This window comes from Nothoprocta perdicaria, unplaced genomic scaffold, assembly GCF_003342845.1.
Source record: "Nothoprocta perdicaria isolate Ctin4 unplaced genomic scaffold, notPer1 scaffold_129, whole genome shotgun sequence".
In the NCBI taxonomy this organism is placed as follows: domain Eukaryota; kingdom Metazoa; phylum Chordata; class Aves; order Tinamiformes; family Tinamidae; genus Nothoprocta; species Nothoprocta perdicaria.
In genome coordinates, this window is record NW_020454416.1 from 583,447 (window position 1) to 608,012 (window position 24,566).

At 39.8% G+C, this 24,566-nt stretch overlaps 1 protein-coding gene across 2 annotated transcripts; it reads left to right on the forward strand.

Annotated features, from left to right (window-relative positions):
• The first annotated feature begins 1,180 nt into the window (after positions 1-1,180).
• VPS39 (VPS39, HOPS complex subunit) lies at positions 1,181-23,630 on the forward strand. 2 transcript variants are annotated; one of them, XM_026033422.1, is made up of 26 exons: positions 1,181-1,257; positions 2,358-2,423; positions 3,245-3,277; positions 3,725-3,789; positions 4,462-4,504; positions 5,451-5,545; positions 6,938-7,036; positions 7,700-7,792; positions 8,665-8,848; positions 9,418-9,538; positions 9,850-9,970; positions 10,800-10,929; positions 12,083-12,225; positions 12,901-13,044; positions 13,527-13,668; positions 13,963-14,049; positions 15,890-15,963; positions 16,148-16,246; positions 16,487-16,604; positions 17,030-17,158; positions 17,569-17,671; positions 18,592-18,637; positions 19,270-19,419; positions 19,547-19,681; positions 20,247-20,338; positions 21,420-23,630. In XM_026033422.1, exons 1-26 carry the CDS (start codon positions 1,185-1,187, stop codon positions 21,493-21,495), a joined length of 2,661 nt encoding a protein of 886 aa, XP_025889207.1. In that variant the 5' UTR covers positions 1,181-1,184; the 3' UTR covers positions 21,496-23,630. The 2 variants fall into 2 exon arrangements, with proteins under 2 accessions (XP_025889207.1, XP_025889208.1); XM_026033423.1 differs by lacking the exon at positions 3,245-3,277.
• Positions 23,631-24,566: the final 936 nt, after the last annotated feature.

The following is a 24,566-nucleotide window of genomic DNA, read 5'->3' on the forward strand; positions in this document are numbered from 1 at the left end:
TACACTGAATTGATTATTAATGCTATTTTTTTAAGTCTTGATTTTTTTTTGAGACAGAGAAAATATGTTCTCTACTGAAAGCACAAAAAGAAGTTTGTATGTACTATTTAATAAAAGCTAGGCAAAGAGTAGCAAGATGTACTTGGTTTCTTTCCCTTTCCTCCCTACCTGTTCCCTTCTGTGAGAAGTCACGCACTTTGCAAAGTTCCCTCACTTTTCTTTATCCCCTTTTGTATGATAGTTATAATGCTGTTATTCCTAGTAGTTATTCCCCTACCCTGCTCCCCTTAACTGTGGCAATAGAGTGGGTGTCTGTGTCAGTGGAAAAGCTTCCCCAGGCTGGACCAATGACAAAACTGCACCAAAAGTGAAAAGTCCGGTTTCCCTCAGCATAGGGACTAATACTGCAGAAGCCAAAATGAATGCAGCAGAGGTGGGAGAGGTGAGGACTGGGAGAATCCTTGGTGGTCTTCCCTCATGGTGCTTCGCACGTGCTGGGAGCTGCGCTGAGGGCCTCGCTCCGGGCTGCGTCCCGCTCCGGGCTGCGTCCCGCTCATCCTGGGCCTGTGTTGGCACTTGCTCGGCAGCTCCCGCGTCCTCGGAAAGCTGCAGGCCCGGGCGCCACGGCCTGTTTGCTCTGCCGTGTGTGTCAGCCCCAAGTCCCCTTTGCACCCCTTCTCCAAGAGGGGCTGTGATTGGAAACGAAAGACACGGCCCCCCAACGAGGAGCGGAGAGGAGCAGGGCACGGAGCCGCAGTAGCAGGTTGCAGTCCGTGACCTGCGGGCGTTTCTCGTGCTGACGGCACCGCCTCGACGCTGAATGTCCTTTGGGAGGCGGGATGGTGACGCCGGCGCTCGGAGGCTCTCCCGGCCGCGCTCCCTTCAATCGGGCCGCGCCCCGCCACGGTAAACGCCGCGGCGGCGGCGGCGGCTCCCGCCCTGCTGCGCCTGCGCAAGCGGCGCGTCGCCAGGGCAGCGGCAGAGCATGCGCACACGCGCGCGCCGCTTCCGGGTTGTGCCGTTCAGGGCCGCCGAGGGGGCGGGGCCAGGGCGGGGTGGGGCGGAAGCGGCGGGGCTGCCGGGAAGGGCCGGGCGCAGCGGCCCGGGCGGCGGCGGTGCCGGTAGCGCCGGTTCCGCGCGCGCTCCCGCCTCCTGCTGGGGCGCGCGCCGCCGCCGCCGCCATCATGCACGACGCCTTCGAGCACGTGCCCATCCTGGAGAAGCTGCCGCTGCAGATCGACTGCCTGGCGGCCTGGGGTGAGCACCGGGCCTGCTGCCGCCGCCGCCGGGCCGCCCGTGGGGCGCGTGAGGAGTCCCTGCGGGCGCCCTGCGGCCGGGGCTGTGTCTGTGGGGCGGTGCAGGCGGTGTCTGAGGGGAGCGCTGTGAGCGGAGCAGCGCCGGCGCCGCCGCGCTGGGAGCGCGGCCTGGGCGGCGGGGCCCTCGGCGGCCGCTCGCTGGAGCCGCCGCCCTGGCCCAGCTCACGGCAAAGCCCAAAGCCAAAGCGGCGCGGGACGCTGCTGGCCTTGAGAGAGCCGCAGTCCTGCCCCTAGGGCCTTTCTGCGCCTGCGGGAAGAGCGGCCTTCCAGGAGACCGGGCGCTGTTGAAGTGCAGGTGTTTTGGTTAGGAGGAAGCGCTGCATTTAGCACGAAATGCCCCTTTATGCTTCATGTATGATCCTCATCAGGCAGAAGGAGCCCTCAGGCAGGTTTAATGATCTAGTAAAAAGGTACTGTGGCTTTTCTGCGCTATAAATTGGGCAAATCTGAAACCCCCTACCATAGGGTTTTTATTTATGTATACATTTCCAGTATGACTTTGGTCTCCAGGTAATTTAAATGCAGTTTAAGAAAAGCTGCTGAGTTCCTTTGAAATTTAGTGGGCTACTTCATGAAGTTTTTATAAGAACTTGACTATTTTAAAAAAACAAGCACTCTTAATACTCAGAACGTTGTTTCTGTGCTCATTTTTCCCCCCACTCCCTACATTTTTCTTTCCTCTTTTAAGTATAACAGTTCCTCTTTGGCAGATAATGTCTGAAGAACAGTTTATTGCTTCTTTGAATTGTATGAAAGATGCAATTGTTGGTTCCTCTACCTTGTTTTGAAAAAGTAGGAAATAGTATCTAAGTTGTAGTCTCATTTTTACTGCTTGATTCCTGGAGATCGTCTCCCAAGAATAAAATCTTCTCTACTTCCACCAGAGAAACATATGGGAAATGTGCATATGCTGCAACATAAACCCCTGTGAGGAATTTGGAGCAAGTTTCCTGGTGTTCCAGTAAATGCAACTGAGGTGGGAAGAGGGGCGTTTCTTGACTCTTGATTGGTACTGATTAGACTGTTTTCTTCTCTATATAGAGGAATGGCTACTTGTTGGTACCAAACAAGGACATCTGCTTCTTTACAGGATCAAGAAAGACGCAGGTAAGTTGATTTTTGAGAAAGGCACAAAAAGTTGGTGGTGTTTGTATTTTATGCCCTTTAGAGGTTGTAGTGACATGAACACAGGTGTGTTTGCTGTTTTTTTCTGCTTAGAGTTTATTGAATGTTCTGTAGAGTCTGTGTACATACCACTTCCCAGGTGTATGAGAAAGATGGCAAGTAACACTTGTCCATTTTCTCTATTTAATTATGTTTTATATTAAGTTACCATGCAAAAAACTAGTGTAGTTTTGTGGTGGGTTAACCTAGACACAAGCAGTGCATTTTGCAAGTTGTCAGATGTCTGATGCTTGCTATCTGCTAATGAAAGGCTGGACTAGTAGATCACTTAATGAAAAAGAAAGACTTTATTCATTGGCATCCCAGGTTGGGGGCAGGGGAGCCTGCTAACGAGCTGTGTGATATGTGTAATCTTCTCCTTGTCTCTTGGACAGTCAGTCATAAAACCTTTGTCTATTCCAGAGATTCCACAAAGAGCATTATTGTATTTTTCAATTCAGTTATAATTAGCTTTCACTAAACAGATACCTGTTCTTCATTACGTGCTGTTGTATAGAGGTAACCCGTGTTATTTAGTGCACTAATGTAGTACTGTGCGGGATAGCAATGGGGAAATAAATCTGTTTCCAAGTGCATTGGCTTTTGGAAGGGTGTTTATGTGTAGCTACTTGCGTTTTTGAAACTGAATTGAGTGTATCCCTTTCCCAAAACTTGTAGGCCATCTGTTCCAATCGGAACATGCTAGACCTGAGTTACTAGTGTTTTATCTCACATGGTAAATTTTTCCCCCTTTTTTGCATCAGTGCCAGGAGAGGTTTTGTCATCAGAAAGTGTCTGTAAGTGTTTATCCCTAAAACTCCTTTTGAACCCTTGTGGTGAAGTGTTTATTCCTTGTCTACTTTGCAGTGATGTGTTCCCTAGCAATTTAAGTTGCTGACCTTTCATTGGTGTAGATAAGTCTTTGGGTAAACCTATATCTCTGGGTTTCAGCATATTTAAATAAGAAATGTTGTAATCTAAAATTCCAGCAAGGCAAAAATGTTAATTATTGATGAGGCCCTCAGATGGGTACAAGAAGTATAGTTTAAATCTTTGCCTGGCTATGTAGAAGAGCACCTGATGCCTCTAGCTATTAAGAAAAAGAGATATCAGAGTCATTATTCTCATGTTCAATGACTGATTTTCATTTCATAATTCTCAGTGTACCATTTAGTGTAAGATTTACCCAGCCATAAATTTAAGGGTAACTTCACTTTACATATTCCCTTCACTTTCTTTGGAAGGTTGCAATAGGTTTGAAGTGACACTGGAGAAATCCAACAAGAACTTCTCCAAAAAGATCCAACAGGTGGGAAATGCTGACTTCTAAGCATGTAGCGTTTTAGTGTATTTTCATCTGAGAAATCTCAGAATGTCAAGTGTGCTTCTGTGTCTGTACTGGGCTTAACACAAATCTGCAAAGCTATAGATTCTTCTGGGGGTGGTTTAGCCCATTGTCCCTTCCTAAAATAAGCAACAGCTTGGTTTGGTTGCTGAAGCAGCATGCTGAGAATTGGGACTTTGATTTCTGGCTTTTGTGGAAGTAGTTCAGTTTGCAGTTAAACCTCTAGCTGCTCTGAGAGTATTTGTAAAAATAATTGTAGGAATCATTCACAGCATGTGATGTGTTGTTTAACTCTTGGTTAACACCCTGCATATCCTTTACATATACTTTTGTACTAGTACGTGTTCCCTATTCCAAGCTTTCTTAAAATATAGATTGCAAGCTCTGTGTTCTAGCTTGTAAAATTTGGGTGTTTGTGAACAAGGGAGGTTACAGTACCTGCAGGGGAGGCAATGTATCAATAGTTGCCTTGATGTTTTCATTATTTTAAGTGCATGTGAGTATGTGCTGTGTTGTGTATTTGTTTGTTTTTTTTTTTTTAAATCTATATTTTAAACCATATTAACTATATGTGTAATAAAGCTTCAGTCAGATGGTGGGTTTGTGAATACAGTCTCATAAAAATATTTCTTTCAGATTCACGTTGTCTCCCAGTTTAAAATTCTGGTCAGTTTATTAGGTAAGTGGGAAAAACATTTTAATATTTAGTGAGTTCTTCTTGGTACAGTTCCTTGGCTGAATGTGACACCCCATCTTGCACAGCCGCATCGTTGTCTAGGTGTAGAAAAGTCACTGCCTGTGATTTAGGCTTTTCGGCTGTGCAGAGGCAGCATTATGCAGCACAGACTGAGGAGCAGCTTTGCTTGTCATAAACCAGCTTGGAGAGCAAAGTATGAACACAAGCTGCTGTGATTAAGAATTTGCCTACAGTGTATATGTTTGGTGGTGTTTATGCACAAACACACGTTTACACAAAGAAATTCATCTGGTGTGTGAAACTCGATGTCAATGCCTTATGCCCACGTCTGCTTCTGTGTGCACAGCAGTCATTCTCCATCTTGTGGAAGGTCTTAAGTTTGCTTGATCCTGACTAAATTGACTTAACCTCATGATCTTCCTGCCTTTTTTTTTTTTTTTTTTGCTTATGTTGCTACTTCCTCCTTGATCATCTCCCAAGTCCCAGCTCTTCAGTCCCCAGCATGTGTAGGTTGTTGCTGCCTGCGTCCTCGTGCGCACAAAATGTTCTTCCCTTCCCACTGCCTGGAGGAGCCAGTTGGAATGGCCCTTGCTTGTACAATATTCCGTTGGAAACTTGCTCTGCTCTGGTTTGCCTGCTGTCCCTTTCAGTCCTGCTTCTTCTGCTAACTTAGTGCCTGAACTCAGTCCCTTTATGTCATTTTGCTGAAGCTGCTCCTAGTCTTCTTTCTGATGTTTATCAGCATGTATTCCTGTACATCAGCACTTGTTTCTCAGTTGCTGCAAAATGTTCATTTTTCCTTTCTTACAACTCTTAATTTCTTTCACAAGTTCTACTGTAAACATAAACTGTGATAATTTCTTTGAATTAGTCCTGAGCTCTACAGGTATTAAATATTGAACAGTAATTGGAATTTTGTTTAAAACAGAAAATAATATATATGTCCACGACCTGTTGACATTTCAACAAATCACTACAGTTTCCAAGGCAAAAGGTGCATCCCTCTTCACTTGTGATCTCCAGGTAAGAGGAGGAACACAGTGTCACAGGTACCCTTGGTGCTTTGCAATAAGGACAGTTGTTTGTTTTTATGTTGCTGGGCAAAGCTGACTTGTTTGGTGTTATGTACAAGCCACTTGGACTTTATTACCTCATTATGCTTGTAGGAGTCTCTATTAAGTAAGAAAATTGGGTGTAGGCATTTTATTTTTCTTCTTGCTCTCTGTAAGAGAGCTGCCTGTTAAGACTGTAGCCTTTCACCTTCTGATACCAATCTCTAAGGCATCTTTATCCTGTCATCTTTGTGAATTCTTACCCTATGAACTTCGAAGGTCTCCTTTTGAAGTACTCTCTTCACTATAAAAGCTATTCCTTTCCTAGGCTACCAATGTTCTACTTCAGTATTTTTATTTTTATTTTTATTTTTATTTTTATTTTTATTTTTATTTTTATTTTTATTTTTATTTTTATTTTTATTTTTATTTTTATTTTTATTTNTTTTTATTTTTATTTTTATTTTTATTTTTATTTTTATTTTTATTTTTATTTTTATTTTTATTTTTATTTTTATTTTTATTTTTATTTTTATTTTTTCTCCAAGTATCTCAAGCGCTCTTTTTGGGCAACTGTGACTAATTCAGAGCAGAGTTCCATAGGGTATAAGAACCTTCCTTTCATGTTCTGTGGTTTATAAAAGTTAGTCCTTCCTATCCAGAGGAGTTGCTCACCCTACCTATGTTATCCAGAAAGTTTATTCATAACCAAAAGAGTGATTTAGTGTCTATCCTCAGTCATTTTGTATCTTCACTGCATGGGAGCTAAATATCAAATCATTTTTAATAAGTACATAACTCTTCTAAATTTTAAGACTAGTTATGTCTTATAAAGTGCATTTGAGTCCAGTCATTCCAGAATGCTTTATTTGTGTATTGGATTTGAATTTGCTGGTGTTATCAGGAAACTTTCCCAATAGACCAGAATCTAAAACACAGCTATTAATGTTTTCAGCCATCAGTGTAACATGTTCTGGGTTGTTCCATTTCCTCAAATCTCCTAAACAAAGAGTTCGATCTGTTTATCCTAGTCCTGTGGCAAGTTACGTGTTCAATCCTGATGATTTTAGCTGTGTGCACATCTTTAGTGATATATATATATATATGTTTATATATATAAACATATGTGTTATTTCTGTGGTGTCACAATCTCTGTCATCTAACCACAGTTGATGCTCAAGTACTGCATCACCCTTCTGTCTGTGCTTCCTTGTTTAGGAAATCCCCTCTGGTGAGGGGATGAGTAAGGCCTCTCTTTGGCTGACAGCTTTGCTTCAATTTGAGGCTTCTGACCTCATTTCATTTTCTGGGTCTTCTGGTTATGTCTGTGTGTTAGACCTGTTATGTCTGTGTGTTTTCACAGCATTCAGGTACAGGAGAAGAGGAGCTGAGAATGTGTGTTGCAGTAAGGAAGAAGCTGCAGCTTTATTTTTGGAAGGACAGAGAATTTCATGAACTACAGGTGAGTTGTGCTGCTTCTGTTGGTCTGATGTGCCTCACTCTGGGGTACAGTTTCTCTTTACTCACTGCTGTGAAGTCCCCATTACTCACCGTCATGTTACTCACTACTCAATGTTGCTGACTTTGAGTACTGAGTCCTGTTGGTTCTGTGGTGATTTAACATAGCAGTTGTTCTAATTACGGAGAAAATAGATGAGTGAAATGGCAAATAATGGCATTAATTCAGTTTCATAAATTAAACCAAAGACTGCTCTGTATTCTGGTAACATTTCACACGTGGTATCCTTGTACATCAGTGATATTGCAGTGGCAGTGGGTCCTCTTTTACCCAAAGGCTTCCAAGCATGTCAGGATGTCAGAAGGGAGGTACTGACAGCAAATGCAGGGAATTCCACTTCTGAATATCAGAAGAATGATTTAAAGAAGAGTAACTTTCTACACATTTCTGTAGTTCAGCTACACTGGTCCTGTGCAGGAAGCTGTGCAGTTGATTGAGAGCACACTTTTCTCTTGTGCATGAATCTGGCCTTTAGTTCAAAACTGCCATCCAGGGGCCAGGAACAGAACAGAGCAGAACAGTGCTGCCTGTCGCTCTCTCTGATACCTGATGCAGCTTCTCCCTGCCTCTTCCGATAACATGCATTTTTACTTTTTTTTTTTTCAGGGGGACTTAAGTGTACCTGATGTACCCAAGTCTATGGCCTGGTGTGAAAGCTCCATCTGTGTTGGTTTCAAGAGGGATTATTATTTGATACGGGTAAGATTGACGTTTGCAAGAGGATGTATAAGGAAACTTGGATCACAGTAGACTCTAAGTAGGCTGCTCTTATCCTTAAGGATTTAGTTATGAGACATGAGAAGACAGTGTTTTGTACCCTTGCTGTATGTGGTTTTGAAAAAGTACAAATTTAAATGCCTCTGAGGGCATATTTTGTCAGGAAGAGATTTTTCTTCTTAGCACAGTTGAAAGTGGTAGTAGAAACTACTGTAGAAAAAAATGATATTGGAATATGCTCTTGGTTCAGTAACAATCTGTGTTAAGCCCATCTTGATTTTTATTTAATGTATTAGAAAAAGAGCCATGCTTAAAAAGCAAAAAGATCCAGATTATCTTAATTAATAGACAGTGTAACTTAACCTTTTTTGTTTGTTCTCTTCCTTTCCATTTGGTCCTTTTGTGGAATTGTAGTGATTTTGGTGAAATTTGCTTCATTTGGTAGCTATATTTGTTGATAATTTCTGCATTTATAATTGGCTTTTGACCATATTGTAAAATCCTGAAGTTACACAGAGATGTTCAGACACTTTCTCTGGTGATATTTCTGTGGTATGTATTTTGAATGCTTATATGAATTACCTGCTCAGGTAGATATAGATATATGCTACCTCAGGCACAAAAGATATTAACATTTTGTTTTTGAATGATGCATGAACAAAAGAGATGCTGATATCCAGAAACTTTCCTGTTGCTAGTCTTTAAAATTGCACTTGTCCTTTTAGTGATTAATCTGAGTTGTGAAGCCCTCTGCCGTGCAGTGACTTTTTTGGTTTTTAGACCTTTGGTCTTCTACAGTTCTGAAATATGCATTACATTGAGCAATGGTGTGTTTTTCTTTATTCTTGTTCTAGGTGGATGGAAGAGGATCCATCAAAGAACTGTTTCCTACAGGGAAACAGTTAGAACCATTGGTGGCCCCTGTAGCAGATGGAAAAGTTGCAGTTGGCCAAGATGATCTGACTGTAGTGCTCAACGAGGATGGGGTCTGTACCCAGAAGTGTGCCTTGAACTGGACAGATATTCCTATAGCAATGGGTGAGAATGAGCAGTAGTCTCTTGTTTTTCCCTTCAGTCTGGAATACCATGATCATGATTTTGTGTTCCTGATATTTAGAAACTAACTGGATTCTGAGTGTGACAAGTCTTGGGGTATTACAGGTTGTACTTTTCAGGTGTGAAGAGTTGCATTTGTTTATAAACAATACACCTTCTGAAAAGTAGAGAGGCATGCAGACCAGGAGTAGAATCACAGAAATAGAAATAAAGAGAGAAGCTCTGAAAGACAGTGCAGTGTTAGAGCACCAGCTTTTTTCAGCAGCTAAATGATACAGAAATTTTGTATATTGAAAGAGGAGCAAAAAGCTTTACAGTACTCTGCCAGCAAATTGCTGTCTGTCTTGGGTGTTAAGTTCCTTGATAAGCAAAAAAGACATATTTTAAGGGGAACAAAATAGGAAAGGGAAGGTTTTCTGTTGTTGTTGTTGAAGTTTTTTTTTTCCCTTGTAGGAACAAAAAAAAAAAAGTAATTTAACTCTTTGAGTTATGGATCACTTCAAAGTGTATTTGAGAAAGATTAATGTAAATGTTTGATCTATTTCACACAGAGCATCAGCCTCCCTACATTATTGCTGTTCTGCCAAGGTATGTGGAGATCCGCACTTTTGAACCTCGTTTGCTGGTACAGAGCATTGAGCTGCAGAGGCCACGCTTCATCACCTCTGGAGGGTATTTGTAAAGCTGATTATTGCTTCTTCTGAGCTCTTGGGTGTTGTAGCGCTTTGAATCCTTGATCTTTTATGAGCACAAGGGTAGTGGCAGGACAATGAGGAGCAGATCATAGAGCTAAGGGTCCTTGGGCATTTCAAGGCACTGGAGATGTCCTCTCCTTTGAGCTCTGCAGTGTTGCTTGAGTTCCCCCCGTAGCTGGTTGATCAGCATGTGTATTAACAAGCACTGTTCATTTCAGATGAGATAATGCTTTTTTCTCGGTGCTGGAACTTGGTAGCTGACTTTCTGACCTTTTGTCTTCTTTCCAGCACAAATATTATATATGTGGCAAGTAATCACTTTGTTTGGCGGCTCATTCCAGTCTCCATAGCAACACAGATCCAGCAGCTTCTCCAAGACAAGCAGTTTGAACTGGCACTGCAGTTGGCAGTAAGTAGTTATCCTTTCTGTCTGAGGTGGAATGTGCTTTTCGCAGAATATCAGCTCAGAATATCAGCTCTCCTGGAGAGCTGAGAGCTCTCTCCAACCAACCAGGAGAGCTTCAGAGAGCTGAGCCTCTCTGCTGTCAGCTTTGCACAAGCTGACAAACTTTAGTGCGTTTTCACTCTTACTTTTTTATCCTTTTATTGTCAGTTTTCCGTATTGATCCATTGTGGTTTTAAGTTTTGAGATGTCCTCTCTTTTGCAAAGCATTACTCCTCACATATGTCTAGTCAGTTCCTTTCTTGCAATCTTTAAGTCAGTTGGACTTTCAAGTCTTTAGAGTACTTGTAAGCAGTTTTGTTTGGGGCTTGGGTGGTGTTTTCTTTTGTAAGATAACCAAGAATGTCTTCTGTGGTATTTCTGAAACATTATCTTTTCTTACAGATTGTGAATCAATATATTTGATTGCTTTGCTCATACTGTTTTAGAATTTTGGTTTCAGGATTTTTTACTCATAAAATTCCTTGGGATTTCACTAATACAAATTTGTCTTACATTGTTATTCTGAAAACCACCTTAAAGGCAAATCAGTAGATGTGCTGCGGTAGTGAATATATAGATAATGAGAGGTAGCCTTTCAAACCTTTTGGGTTATATCAGTAGTACAGTGAACATAATATTTGAGAACTGACTTGACATGCACATTATGCTTTTTGACAAAGTTAGGGATTTATTAGTCTCCTCTAAGGACAATACTTTTGTTATTTCTCTAGTGTTTCATTCTTGCCTCTGAGCCCCAAGAGTGTTCAATAGTCATCAATTTGTGTTTGTGCAGGAAATGAAAGATGATTCAGACAGTGAGAAGCGACAACAAATTCATCACATTAAGAACCTCTTTGCCTTCAACCTCTTCTGCCAGAAGCGTTTTGATGAATCCATGCAAGTTTTTGCAAAGCTTGGTACAGGTAAATACTAGGGCTGGTCTAGATACCTTGGGTAGGAGAGATGAAATGAAGTTGACAGAGTTAGCTTTTAAAAAATTTCTTGCCATTTTGCAGACTGGCTCCCTGTAAATTAGAAGTACCCCAGGCAGCTGTTTATTCTTTCTTTGTTCATGGTACTTCACTTGAAGGTATTTAGGTTAAATTGTGCATTTTTTCTTTGTGCAGAACACATTTCTGTTGTAGCCTGTTTTGCAGTTTGCATGCCGTGTATACAAATCCTTGAAGTTTGAAGGTTTCAGCAGGCAACAAAAGTTGAGATGCAACGTGGAGTTAAAAAAAAGGAATGTCTGTCTCTTCACTAGATCTTTGAACTCTGAGCAAAGAAAACTAGAATTATCAATTATTTCCTGTTTGGACCAGGCTGCTGAAGTTGGGAGCCATATGTGACTATGAAAGTTGAAACAGACTCTGCTTTTCCTCTGGTTCATAGCAGTGTTATTGGAAGACTGGCCTGTAGTGTAGAATAGTGCTTAATATTGCCATGCTTTTATTGGTGATCATTGGTATTTGTGCATTTGAACCTAGAACTATTAGTAATACAAAATATGTAACCTACTTTTCTGGATGACACTTTGCATCACATTTACTTCAGAATATTACGATGAAAGAGAAAGATTGAGAGCTGAAAATACTTTGAATTTAAGTCTGAGGATAGCAATTTTGAATTTGCTTCAACTCCATGAAGATGGATACTCATTAGTTAATGGGTGGCTGTTCAATTCCTTGTCTTCTGTTTGAAAGCTCAGTAAATCTTTTCTTAAAAAAGTGTCTGTTCCCAGAAATTCTGTCCTGCTATCAAAGTTGCTAATGCTGGGATTCTGCAAAAGAGCAATAAAAGGATTATAGTAATGGCTTGTCCTACAAGTGTGACAGATACAGTTTGGAATTTGTCCTCTTTGGACTTTGAAAGTGTCCATCTTTTGTTGCTTCTGATTGATTTACCTTCTTTTCCTGTGATAAGCAATTCTCTTGTCTGGAATGTCATGGAGGTACAAGCTGAATACAGGCCACTGTTGAAAAGCTAACTTTGCTCAAAGACTACATACATTAAGAGTTTGTAAAAACAGTAGGCCATACACAGTTAGTCATACTTTTTTTGTTTCTCATTGCTTAGATCCCACACATGTGATGGGTCTGTACCCTGACCTCCTGCCCACCGATTACAGAAAACAGCTACAGTATCCCAACCCGCTGCCAGGGCTCTCTGGGGCAGAGCTGGAGAGGGCACACCTGGCTCTCATAGACTACCTAACTCAAGTGAGTGCTTCTGCTTCAGCTTTTAGAGCAGTGTTACTCGGTTTTAGCATAGTCTCTTTGTTTAATTGCACTTACCTTTCTGCACAAGGAGCAGCACATGTCATCTCTGTCAGGCCAGCCTTAATGGGTCGTCTTCCTAGTTGGAAAATGTGACAGCAGCTCCCGCAGGAGAAATAGACGGTGCGAGATGTGCCCTAGAAAAGGGGAGGACCTCACGTGTGACGGGAGGGACTGGGCAAAATTTAGTTCTGAATTGCATCTAATCTGGGTGCATTGTTTTATTTTTGTTAGTCCTCTGAGGTAGACTTGAGCTCTTGAATTGTTTTGGGGGCTTTTTGAATAACCAAAAGGAAGCTTCTGTGTGAAGCAGGCTTTTTTTGTGTGCACAGTAATTTAAAATTTCAGTTATGTTTCAAATATTTTAAATGTTCTGAATTCTTCGAAATATTTCTGTTCAGATTAAGCAAATTTCCTGCTGCCTGTTTTTTCAAGACTGGATATCTTGCATATTTGTTTTGCAATTTTTCTAAATTTTGTATGCCTGCATGTGATTGAAAAGAGTACGTTGATAAAATAAGTTACTAAATTATTTGAATTTAGTCTCTTTATTTTCTGGGAATGGTATAGCACAATCTGCGGACTCTTCCTGTTAAAATTTCATTTAATGTCTTGTAGAAGAGAAGTCATCTGGTAAAGAAGCTGAATGATTCTGACCATCAGTCCAGTACCTCACCCCTCATGGAAGGAACACCCACAATCAAATCCAAAAAGAAGCTGCTACAAATCATTGATACCACCTTGTTAAAGTGTTACCTCCATGTGAGTTTCTATGTGTCGTAGAGGTCTCTGCTTTATAATAGAAACTTAGTCAGAAGTGCAGGCCAAAACTCTTGAGCAGCATAAGAAGCTAAATTAGAAGTCCTCATGAAATTGTCTCACTTTGGTCTTAAGAAGAATAAATGACCTGTGAAACTTTATGGTCTTAGCTAGTTTTCCTCACTGATGAGGAAGTAATTTCAAGGAACAAAGCAGGAGTGTCCATTTTTGTGTGGCTGCTGCTTGTCAAACATTGCTGCCAAGCTTGTTTTCAAAGCTGGCTTCTATTCTGGAAGAAATACATTATTTTCTTCTGTTCCACCAAATGGTGAAAAGTGTACAGGACTCGCTCTGTGCTGTTAACTCGATCTATCTTGTACTAGAAGACTTGGATTTTTCTCTGGGCTCTCAAGAAAGGGAGAAGGTTCCATGAGTTTAGGTTCACACTAGACAAATGATTAAATGCTTTCATTTTTTGCTTACAGACAAATGTAGCGCTGGTGGCACCACTGCTGCGTCTGGAGAACAATCACTGTCACATTGAAGAGAGCGAGCATGTGTTAAAGAAGGCACACAAATACAGTGAGCTGATAATACTCTATGAGAAGAAAGGCCTGCATGAGAAGGGTAGGTATGAGCTTGGTGTGGGGAGAAGAGAAAGAATAGGCACATGCCTATTCTAGCCTGAGTTTTCATTTGTCTTGACTGAGCAGGCAGAATGCAGAAGGGACTTTGTTTCTGGATTTTTCTCAGGGTGAAGTCTATCTTTGTTCCGGTTACCTGTCCAACTCTGTGTTTAAAACAGAACTTTCTTTTTGTTCTCTGACTATAGTGGGACAAGAAAAATGCCTTTTTTATAGTCAAAGTGGGAATGATGCTGATCTGGCTACAATAGAATTAACCCTTTGGTTTTTCTGAAAGCATTGCAGGTACTAGTGGATCAGTCAAAGAAAGCCAACTCACCTTTGAAAGGTCATGAGAGGACAGTGCAATATCTGCAGCACTTGGGTAAGTGAGGCGTAGAGGCTATTTAAAGCAAGATGTCTTCTTCTTGAGATTAGTTGTGTTGCCTTTTATTTACTTATATACTTTATATATATTTTATATATATATATTTATAAATAAATGCAGTTGGAGTTTGGAATTTGCTCTCCTTGCGTGTTGAAGCTGTCTTGCATTTTCTGGCTTATTTTACCTTCTTTTCTTGTGATAAGCAAATTTGTCTTGTCTAGAACTTCATGGACATACAAATTGAGTACAGACAACTTGTGTTGAAAAACCAATCTTGCTCAAAGGCTCTATACATTAAGAGTTTATAAAAACAATATATCATGCAGTTACTAGACTGTTTTTTAGCCTGCAGTTACTGAACAAATATATATATATATATATATAAAAAAAGACATATATATAAAAAATGTGAGTGTGTGTGTATATATATAATTGTATAGCATACATATTTGTGTGTGTCTACAGTTACTGGACAAATATAGCTAGATTGTCAGGTTCATATTGCTACCTAATATGGTTTCCTGCATAATGCAAGCCTTAAGCGTTAGTTCAAGGGAGTCTTGTTCAAACTTGAGCATCTCTTTATGGAAAATGCTCCTTCTTTCTGATAAAAATTTACCTTGGAAGAGAATATAGTCTAGGATATTTTTGGTTCATTCTAGTGATGATTTATCACTGCTGAAAGTCAAGCTTTCAAGTTAGATTTTTTTTTCCAGATGAAATTTTGACTTCCTTTCAGCAAATGTCCCAAGAACTGGAAGAATGTTATATAAAATTTCATTTAGATAGATTTTGTATAGATTAGGCTATGACCTACAGGTTTAGTTGTTGCAGAATCATGTCAGGAAACTGGTTGGCTGCCTATTTGTTGTGATCTCCCATGTTCTTTGAGAATTTGCTATTTTTGGTTAATAATTCTTCCATTCAATAAAATATTTACTTCTAAATCTACAGTGCAGTCGCACTTCCAGTTTGGTAAACCACTGTGCATAGCTTATGGCAGGGAACGTCTTTGTTCATCTCCTAGTTTTACATCGTTGGCTGTAGTTTCTTAAATTGTCAAATAAACATTTTTGTTTTGGATTCGATGCTTGGTGTGTGTGTGTGTGTGTGGACAGAGTAGACACTTTGCTGCCTGTACAGAATGCCCTTGCCTGCCTGTCACCTTGGGTGGAAATCCCCGTGTAGCTGAACGGCACGTGCAGAGGGAGCCTGCTGGTTTGCTGTGTGGTGTGATGTGATGTTGGCCTTGCGGTATGCTGATCTATAAACTTTTGGATAGTTGCTTGATGAGTTCCTTCTCCTGTCATCTTGAGGATTTGAATAGGCTGTAGGTTAGTGATTTCAGCAACGGTAATGGATTTGACACTGCTTTAGAATGGATATAATTGATCCCCTGTTTATGAGCTGTTAGGGGTGGTGTGGTGTTTTTTTTGTTGTTGGGGGTTTTTTTTTTGTCCCTTGTTCTAAAGGGGAATTAATTTGTTGTCCTTCATTTAACTAGTCTCAGTGAGTGTTGTACAGTCTAGTCTAGTGGAAATTGTTTCCCTACACTGCAAGCTGTTCATACCACACAAAACAATCTTAAGACAATTGAGCCTGATGTAGTTGTAAGTTACTTAAATTCTCTGGAGCTTTGTATTTGACTTAATGTTCATTTCTGATTGAAGTCATATTTGCAAAGTAATGAAACTGGGCTTTCGCCTGGGATGTGTGATTTGCAGAAAGGATTCCTCCTCTAGGTGAAGCTTTGCTGCTTCTGAAAGTATCTGCTTGTGCTGCAAGCAGGTAAATCGTTATGAATTTAGTATTAACTGTTTTTGTTTGTTTGTTCTAGGCACAGAGAACTTACACTTGGTATTCTCCTACTCTGTCTGGGTGCTGAGAGATTTTCCAGAAGATGGGCTGAAGGTAAGTGTGGCTGAAACAGGTGACTTGCTTTTAAGAGTATTACTGAGGTGTATGGAATGGGGAGAACAAGATATTCAATAATATGGTATATAATCTGTAATATTAAAAAAAAAAAAAAATCTGTGGGAGTCCAGATATTACTAAATCCAGATTTAAAAATTGTTCCATGAATAATTTTTGGCAGATATTTACAGAAGACCTCCCTGAAGTGGAAGCTTTGCCACGAGACAAAGTGCTCAGTTTCTTGAAGGAAAATTTTAAGAGCTTGGCTATTCCCTACCTGGTAAGAATTCAGTCTGTAACAATGCATTATGTTTGGTACAGTATGATACCTGTGTGACTTTGGTTTTCTTGGCTTTGGAATCTGATGTTGTCAAATAATTAAGAGGAAGCAAGCAGAGTGAGACTCAAAAATACGAAATCCTAAAGTCAGACTTGGTCAAAGGAAGCATGAAACTATTACTTATAACAAATCATGTTCTAATGGAATCATCTGCAATTCAACCTCAATATCTATTTACAGGAACACATCATTCATGTCTGGGAAGAAACTGGTGCGGATTTTCACAACTGTCTCATCCAGCTATACTGTGAGAAGGTGCAGGGCTTGATGAAAGAGTATCTCAGTTCTTTCCCTGCAGGTATGCCCAGCCTCTTCTGGTGGGAGGATTAGGGGAATGGCACAGCATGGGGTAGACTTCAAAGCTGTAAGCTTTCACTGTTCATACCAAGTGTTATCTCAAGCAATAAAGGAATTGGAAATATACAGGTTAGGAGTTTATAGGGGAATCTAATTTCTTGTATTTCTAGAAATCTTGGGGGTCAAATGACACTTTCTTCCTCAGGGAATGGCAGCAACTATTCTCTGAATCCTTGATATTAAAGGTGAGGGAAGAGTCTTGAATAACTTTCTGTTCTAGCCACTCCCTCAATGTGTTTTAAGGAGGTAAGGTAATTTAGCAGATACACTTGATTCTCAGTCTGTGCTGTAGCTTTTAGTTCCTCCTCATAATGATCTATTTTTGTTATCTTCGTCCTAACTTAAGTTTTTTTTCCTTACGTGTAGATAAAACCCCAGTGCCTGCAGGGGAGGAAGGAGGAGACCTGGGAGAGTACCGGAAAAAGCTGCTGCTTTTTCTCGAGAAGTCCAGCTGCTATGAACCTGGTCGACTCATTAGCGATTTTCCCTTTGATGGTGCGTTGAGTTTCTATGGGCTAGCTGAAGCCTAGTTGTTCCACAGTAAAGCAAAAAATCTCATTTTATTATAGAATAATGTTAACAAAAGATAGAGGATGGGTAGACCCGAGTTATATGCCACTGGTGTGCACACTAACTCTGGTGACAGGCACAACCAGATCTTTCCCAATCTCTGTGGGATTCTCTTCACTGCTCGTCTAAGACGGGATAGTTTCTCCTAACTTTCAGATAAGCCTGAGTTGGTCAACAGATTTGAACTTTGTACTGTGCCTAGTGTCAAATAGGCATTTAGTCAGAGTGTAACTTTAATTTATTCTCATCCTGTAATTTATAGTTCCTTCTGTCAGTCTGGAGCTTGTGTTATTTCTTCATGTAGCTGTTGACTAATCTTTTCATGCTGTTGCTAGGTCTCCTAGAAGAACGTGCTCTGCTCTTGGGTCGTATGGGAAAACATGAGCAAGCTCTCTTTATTTATGTCCATATTTTGAAGGACACCAAAATGGCTGAAAAGTAAGGGTCTCTCTATTTTTCACAAGGCTTAGTTTGCTCACTGCCCTGTGCACAGGAGGTGTAGTAAAATATTGCTGTATTTAGAGCAAGAACCCTGTAAGCTTTTTGCAATCCTCTGGGTTTCCAGACTTCTTGATTTGAGCTCTTCCAGGTATATGCATTACAGATAATGATACAGTCCCTTTGAGGTTGACCTTTCCATGATCTTCCGACATTAAAACTGCTCTAGACTGAAGTGTAATGTCACTGATGTTCTTTAGTCCACTGGTCCGTAGCTTCACAACTTGTGTTTGTTTTGTGTCCCATCTTTTCGAGAGGCATTCACTAGACCAGAGATAAAAAGTTAATCTCATTGAGTTAACATGATTCTCTTTACTTACATACGTGACTCTTTACTAGACGTCTTGTGTCTGAGAACGTTCAGGACAAATCTAAAAGTACTTGAGTGAAATGTAATTAACCCATACTGACTGAACACCGTTCAACCTAGCTGTTTTTGCAGATGGTTTCAGGAAATGTCAATTAGAGAATGCTTGATCTGGAGTATGCAGTGTAAACTAGTGAATATCTTTTTATGATTTATATATTTATATTTTTATAATTTATATTTTTTATAATTTATGTTTATCTACACACATTTTTGTGCTACAGTAGTTTTGGAGAACAACCCTTCTAATTCTCTGCGACTGAATTAAAATCAGGATGTTTTGCAAGTTCATTATGAGTAGGGGACTTGATAAAACTTCCCTTGTCTAAAGAACACTGTGATGAAGAACATATAGCATTGTTTTATTATGTGATCTAGGCTAACTGATCAAAATTGCATGTAAGTTTTAAGTGTTAACATTAATTTCTGTCAATGTGAATCTCTGGATTCCAAAGCTTTCCTTAAGTTCCTTCTTGTTCCTTCTCTCTTCTAGCTACTGCCATAAACATTATGACAGGAACAAAGATGGCAACAAAGATGTAAGTAGCTTTGTAGTCTTCCTGATTTATGAGGATATGTTAGTTGGACTGTTTATGCCCTACTAGGGAGTTTAAAGTTTATGCTTTGTATAAATTTCTCAGAACTACTGCAAGTGAACAGGAATCTCTGTATAAGTACTTGGAATTTAGGATTTTTTTTTTTTTAGCTATAACTGATCTTATATTTTTGAGTGTTTGTTTACATGTCACTGGAGATAAACACAGAGTTTTTAAAGCTGAGGTTCTACTGGTGTCCCAAAGAAGCTAAAATACTATAATGTTCTTATTCCATTTACATCCATAGAAAAACTAATGATAAAAATGATATGTTGGTTTCTAAAGATGAGTGAGCTCAAATAGACATAGGAGGTGTGATTAAGAGATACTGCTTTTATGGGAAAACTTCAGTGTAGAATGCAAGTCCTGAAAAACACTAAAACTGTTCAAGGGTTGTGTTGTTTTGTTGTTGTTGTTGTTGTTGTTGTTTTTGTTTTGTTTTTGTTTTAAGGTTAAAAAAAAAATTAATTGAACAATTTAGAATTGTGAACCAATAGCTTACTGGTGCCATCATTATTTTCTAATGGCATCAGTTGGAGATGAATGTGATGGTTTCAGAATCTTTCCTTTCGCAGGTCTATCTGTCTCTGCTCCGGATGTATCTCTCCCCACCTAGTGTTCATTGCCTAGGGCCGATCAAGATGGAAGTATTGGAGCCTCAAGCCAACCTGCAGGCTGCACTGCAGGTCTTGGAGCTACATCACAGCAAACTGGACACCACTAAGGTGAGGAACGCTTAGAAGAACTCTGTTCTTTGTAGACACAAAGGATTATAACAGCATCAAGCTAAATGGGACAATTGGTTCTCTTTTGTCCTCTACTATTTTCCTGACCAAGTCTATTTTATTTTAGGCAATAAATCTGCTTCCAGCCAACACGCAGATGAGCGAGATTCGAATCTTCCTAGAGAAGGTCCTTGAGGAAAATGCCCAGAAGAAAAGATTTAATCAAGTCCTCAAGAATCTTCTCCATGCTGAGTTTCTGAGGGTAAGTGCCCATCCTCTCAATTATTGAAATGGAGTATTAAAATTGATGGTCAACAGTTACATAACCTGTATTTTTTATTCAGTTTGCATCCTTTAGATGGTGCTGTAGAGCACATGTACTGATAGCAGGTGCTCTCAGTAGACTGAAAATCTCCTTTTCAGGAGATGGCAAGTGCATTTTAGTTTGGATAAGGCATGCAATTTTGCAGTGAATCTTTGGATTTGCTGTGCTTCAGTGTGCATTGCAGCATAGCCTTAGAGAGGATGGACTGTATTTGTTCCAAAAAAATGCCCTTCAACCAAATGCCCTTCAACCATTAAGGGATGTTCTGCTGAAATATTGAGATACTGTGGTCTGTGGATCAGACTAGTCCAAGTAAAGCTCTGGAATACGTAGTGCAGATCGACTGGGTCTTCAGTATCATCCGCCCTGCAGACCTGCTTCTGTTGTGCTGTCCAACATAATAACGTAGATGTAGCCAGTGAAAACTAAACATTGAGGCAGGTTTAGGCTTTATTGGACTAGAATTGCTTTTTTTTGAGTGATGTGTTTTTAATTCTTACAGGTCCAGGAGGAGCGGATCTTGCATCACCAAGTGAAGTGCATTATTACAGAGGAGAAGGTGTGCACTGTATGTAAAAAGAAGATTGGTAACAGGTGAGCACCCGTGTCTTAGTCTGGGGAAAAAAGCCAAGTATGAATTTGATATACTTATGCAAATTAAATGTTGCCCAAATCAGGATACAGTACTGACAGAACATCACCATGAAGGAGATGTTTGAGTGTTTGAATTAAAAAAATATCATCACCCGAATAATTGGGGAAATACCAGTGCTTCAGGCACTGAAGTTTATTGCAAGAGTTTCATCCTGTTTTCAACTTAGCAGCTTCTGAAAGCTTTTGTTTTGCTAAGATGACTGCTTCAGAACATTAGAAGGCAGAAAGTCACCTCTCACTTTGCATTTGGAAAACTTTGTGAAAATGCTGCCTAGTTCTTCTGCTTTACGTTATCCTTAGATCTGGTTAAGAATCTCAGCTTGAGATGCATGTGTGCTGGTGTTGCGGTTGTGTATGTCATTTATATATTGTCTGATAATCTTAGGACATCCAAAAGTGGAAATGGTTGACTTGATGTCTGGATCCCTGTAACTTTTTTTTTCATCTGCTATTCCTAGTGAGCAACAACATGCTTGAATAGTGTGATCTTTTTGTACGTTTTTGCTTTCTCATTATAGAACTCCAATGACATGTATATACTTCACTCTTTTCCTATTGATATGAACCTTTCTGAGATATCAATTGCTTGCACAATGATATGGGATAGTACTTTTTTCAAGCTGTTTTAATGAACATAGATCTATATTACTGCTGTGTGTATTCAAGTTTTTGCTGTTAGTTTGTAGCATCAGAATCTGATTTTCTTTTCTTGATTATGTTTTTGCTAATGCTGTGAAGATCAATGAGGCTTTAAAGGGCAGCCATGTCAGTATGTCACAGTCTTTGAAGGTTATTAGTAGCAACTTCGAAATAAAATGTGCCCATAGAAATGACAATACACATCCACACACTCAAACATTTGTTCTTTCACTAAAATACTCAGGCTGAAATTTAAACAGGAAGATGTTGCTTTTATATAGGCTTCTCTTGCTATTGTAACACTACTGAGATGTTATTGTTTGGAAAAGGTGAGTTGTTTGCTCACATTGAAAGTTGATTTTGTGTTCTGTTCTCTTTATAGTGCGTTTGCCCGATACCCTAATGCAATAGTTGTGCATTATTTCTGCTCTAAAGAAGTCAACACGGTGGACACCTGACCTTGTCGCCAAGGTCAATAATTACAACATTCGTAAGAAATTCAGAAGTGAAGACTTCAGAAGCTGGTGCCTCTGAGATTTTTGAGGATTGTTGCTAGGTTGCCCTACATGGGCTCGAAGTCATTTGTATCTGTGGACTGGCTATATTTACCAGCTGGCAATATTGACTTAGGAGAAAGTGACTTTTTTAAACCATGTTGTTATAGTGCTGGCAATTGCATCAAACCTCTCAACACTCAGATGTAGAAGAACAGAAACCGACCAGCAGTGAGCTCTTATTGCACTCCAACCTTGCAAATGAGTTGTCAGACAACTGTAAGGTGTTTACTAGAAGTCAAGTGTTGCTAATGCCTTTCTTCTAAGGTTAAAAAAAAAAATGTAATTTGGCCTTGTATGTAAATAGTTCTAACATGCTTCAAAAAGAAAACTCCTTCAAAGTCTTTGCAGCTTTGTTGACATTACGTGGAGGTAGGTCACCAGGTGGTAGAGATGGAAAAAGCTACTCTGCCTATTCCAAGAATTCGTAAACTTCATTTTACCTTCATCCCAGTAAGGGAAGTATCTAAATGCTGGCCAAAGGAACACTTACTGATGTTCAGTGTGTTATCACCTTATCTTCTGATAAACAGATCAGGCTGTTTGCACAGGAGTAGCCAAGCAAACAATAGGTGACACTGGTAGGCATTGCACTTCTTTCTCTTCAGTTTGACAGATGTAAATAAAACTAACTTATGTGCCCTTTGCACTGAATGTGGTCACTCTTAATATGAGTAGAAGCTCAAAGACTATTCTAAGCAGTAGCTTATACCTGCAATCATACCAAAAAGTGAAGAACTTCTAAGCAGCTTTTGAAGGGACTGAAATAACTATTGCTTGAGCTTCTAGACTATACTTGAGATGTATATGTATATAAAGTTCTTCGGTCTCTGGTTCACCTTCCAGCATTGAAGTAAAATCCAGACTATGTAAATGTCTCTCTTTTAAATGCTTTAGAACATCCCTGTTCTGCTCAGGCTGGTACTGTTCTTAATTACACATGGGCCAGAAGTCTTTAACTACAAAAACTGGATTGTAGCATACTCCTTATAGGCTGTAATATTTTTGTCTAATTTATTTTTCCACAAACTAATCTATAGCAAACTGGTATTAGGGATATTAAGATGTTTAGCTGGTGCAGAAAGTGTCTGATCAGCAGTTATGGAAGGCAACAGTAGCAAATAGTCCAATAAACTAGATCTTGGATACCCAGCATCCTAGCCTAGCAATACTTGCTAGGAACGTGTAATTATTAAGTAGCGTAGAGCGCATGGCGTGTTAACTACCAGATACCACTTCCTAGTTATCAAGTAAAGAAATAAAGCCTGTCTGCCAAAGGTGAAATGGGATCTCTGAACTTCACAGTTTACTTCAGCCTTTGTTGCATAGCACTTTTTAAGGAACAGATCTGCTGTAGGCAGACAAGGATCCTCATTCACCCGTGGCAGACGCTGCAAACCTCAGCTGTACTGTGTGTCAGCTTCACTCCTGCTGATGCTTGCCCCGATGCTTGTGTGTGCTTTCCCTTTCCACTTGTATTTATATATGTTGCTATATACCATGCATCCTTATGGATTCCTTGGTCTAGAATTTTGCTACTTCTGTACTTGGGTGTCCGGGTGGTGGTGCTGGTGCTGCTGCTGTCTTTCTGCAGAGGGAGTAGAGGTAGTCTACGGTGTTAATGTTTTTAACCTTGTATTTCTTCTATTTGAAGAAGAGAGCCTAAAAAAAAAAAAAAACCCACTTGTATTCAATTTGCACATTGTGTATAGGTCTTTATATACTAGTTTAGGTACGGAGGGAAGATGATTTGAGAGAGTTGTGTTTACAGATAATTGAGAAAGAAAGAAGGGTATTTATCAAGGCCCTATATTCTTTATATACAGATATAATAATATTGTTTGATTTTTTTCATCTGTCTTACATTTAGTACTGTAAGTTGAATTTTTATTTACCTGCATTATTTGTGCTACAAGGAAAACTGTAGTCACATACGAGGACCTTCGTTGTACTCTTCTTTCACAGTTAAGATTGTGCCTCTGTTCACCTGCATTGCATACCTTTTGCAGAGATATGGTCTGTGCTGTAACTTTTCTTACAATGTGGTTTGGATTTACTAACAACACAACAGGTTTGTCTAAAGCAATATATTGTAATAAATATTGTGAACCAGTGTGCATTTCAGTGATTGTGCAGTTAAGCTTCTCTAAGGTACTACCTTGTTTTTTTTATTATATTAATTTTCACATTCTCTTGGAACTCAGAAACTTGATGCAGGGTTTTCCAGTATACCCCCTGCTTCAATGTATTTAATTCCACTGAGGCCGTACCTTATGGCAGATGTTGACCACTCCTGAACTTTTTTTTTTTATGCCTGTGAATGCTCCCAAAATCCTGTTAACAATTTGGAATTGTTTTTTGAATAATGCTTTTGAAAGTCTTGCACCATTAAGTAAGTATTTTCTAGATGATATTAAAATTACTCTTTTTTATTKGTTTTTTTTTTTTTTTTTTGAGTGATGATACTGTGTTTCTGGAAGGTTTTTTGTTTTTCTGTTTTTGGCTGCAGGCCTCTTGAAAGATATATGATAAAATTAGGAAATGCTTAGGCTCACAGGGTTACAAGTGAATGAGTTGCAAGTCACAGAGGACTATCATAAGGTTGGAAATAAAAGTATGCATTTTTACCATTCTGTAGAAATGGGAAGTAAAATTTGTCCCTTTGGAAGTAAAAGTGTGTGTGTGTGTGTGTGTGTGTAGTGTTTGTGTGTGTGGTTTTTGTTTCTTTTTGTTTCTTTTGTGTCTGTGCCAGACAGCTGATTATATTGATACTCTCAGGTTTGGGTTGATAGTTGATTATACTGATTCTCTCAGGTTTGGGTTGGTTTTCTCCAGAAGTATCCCCATGCCTTAAGAGTATCCTTTGGAATCCTGATCTCTTCTAATCAAATTGATGTGCCTCAGCTCTCTTCCCAGTGCTGCTAGTAGGAGCAAAACTTTCTTCCTTGAAAGTCCTTTATTTCCCTAGAGCACAG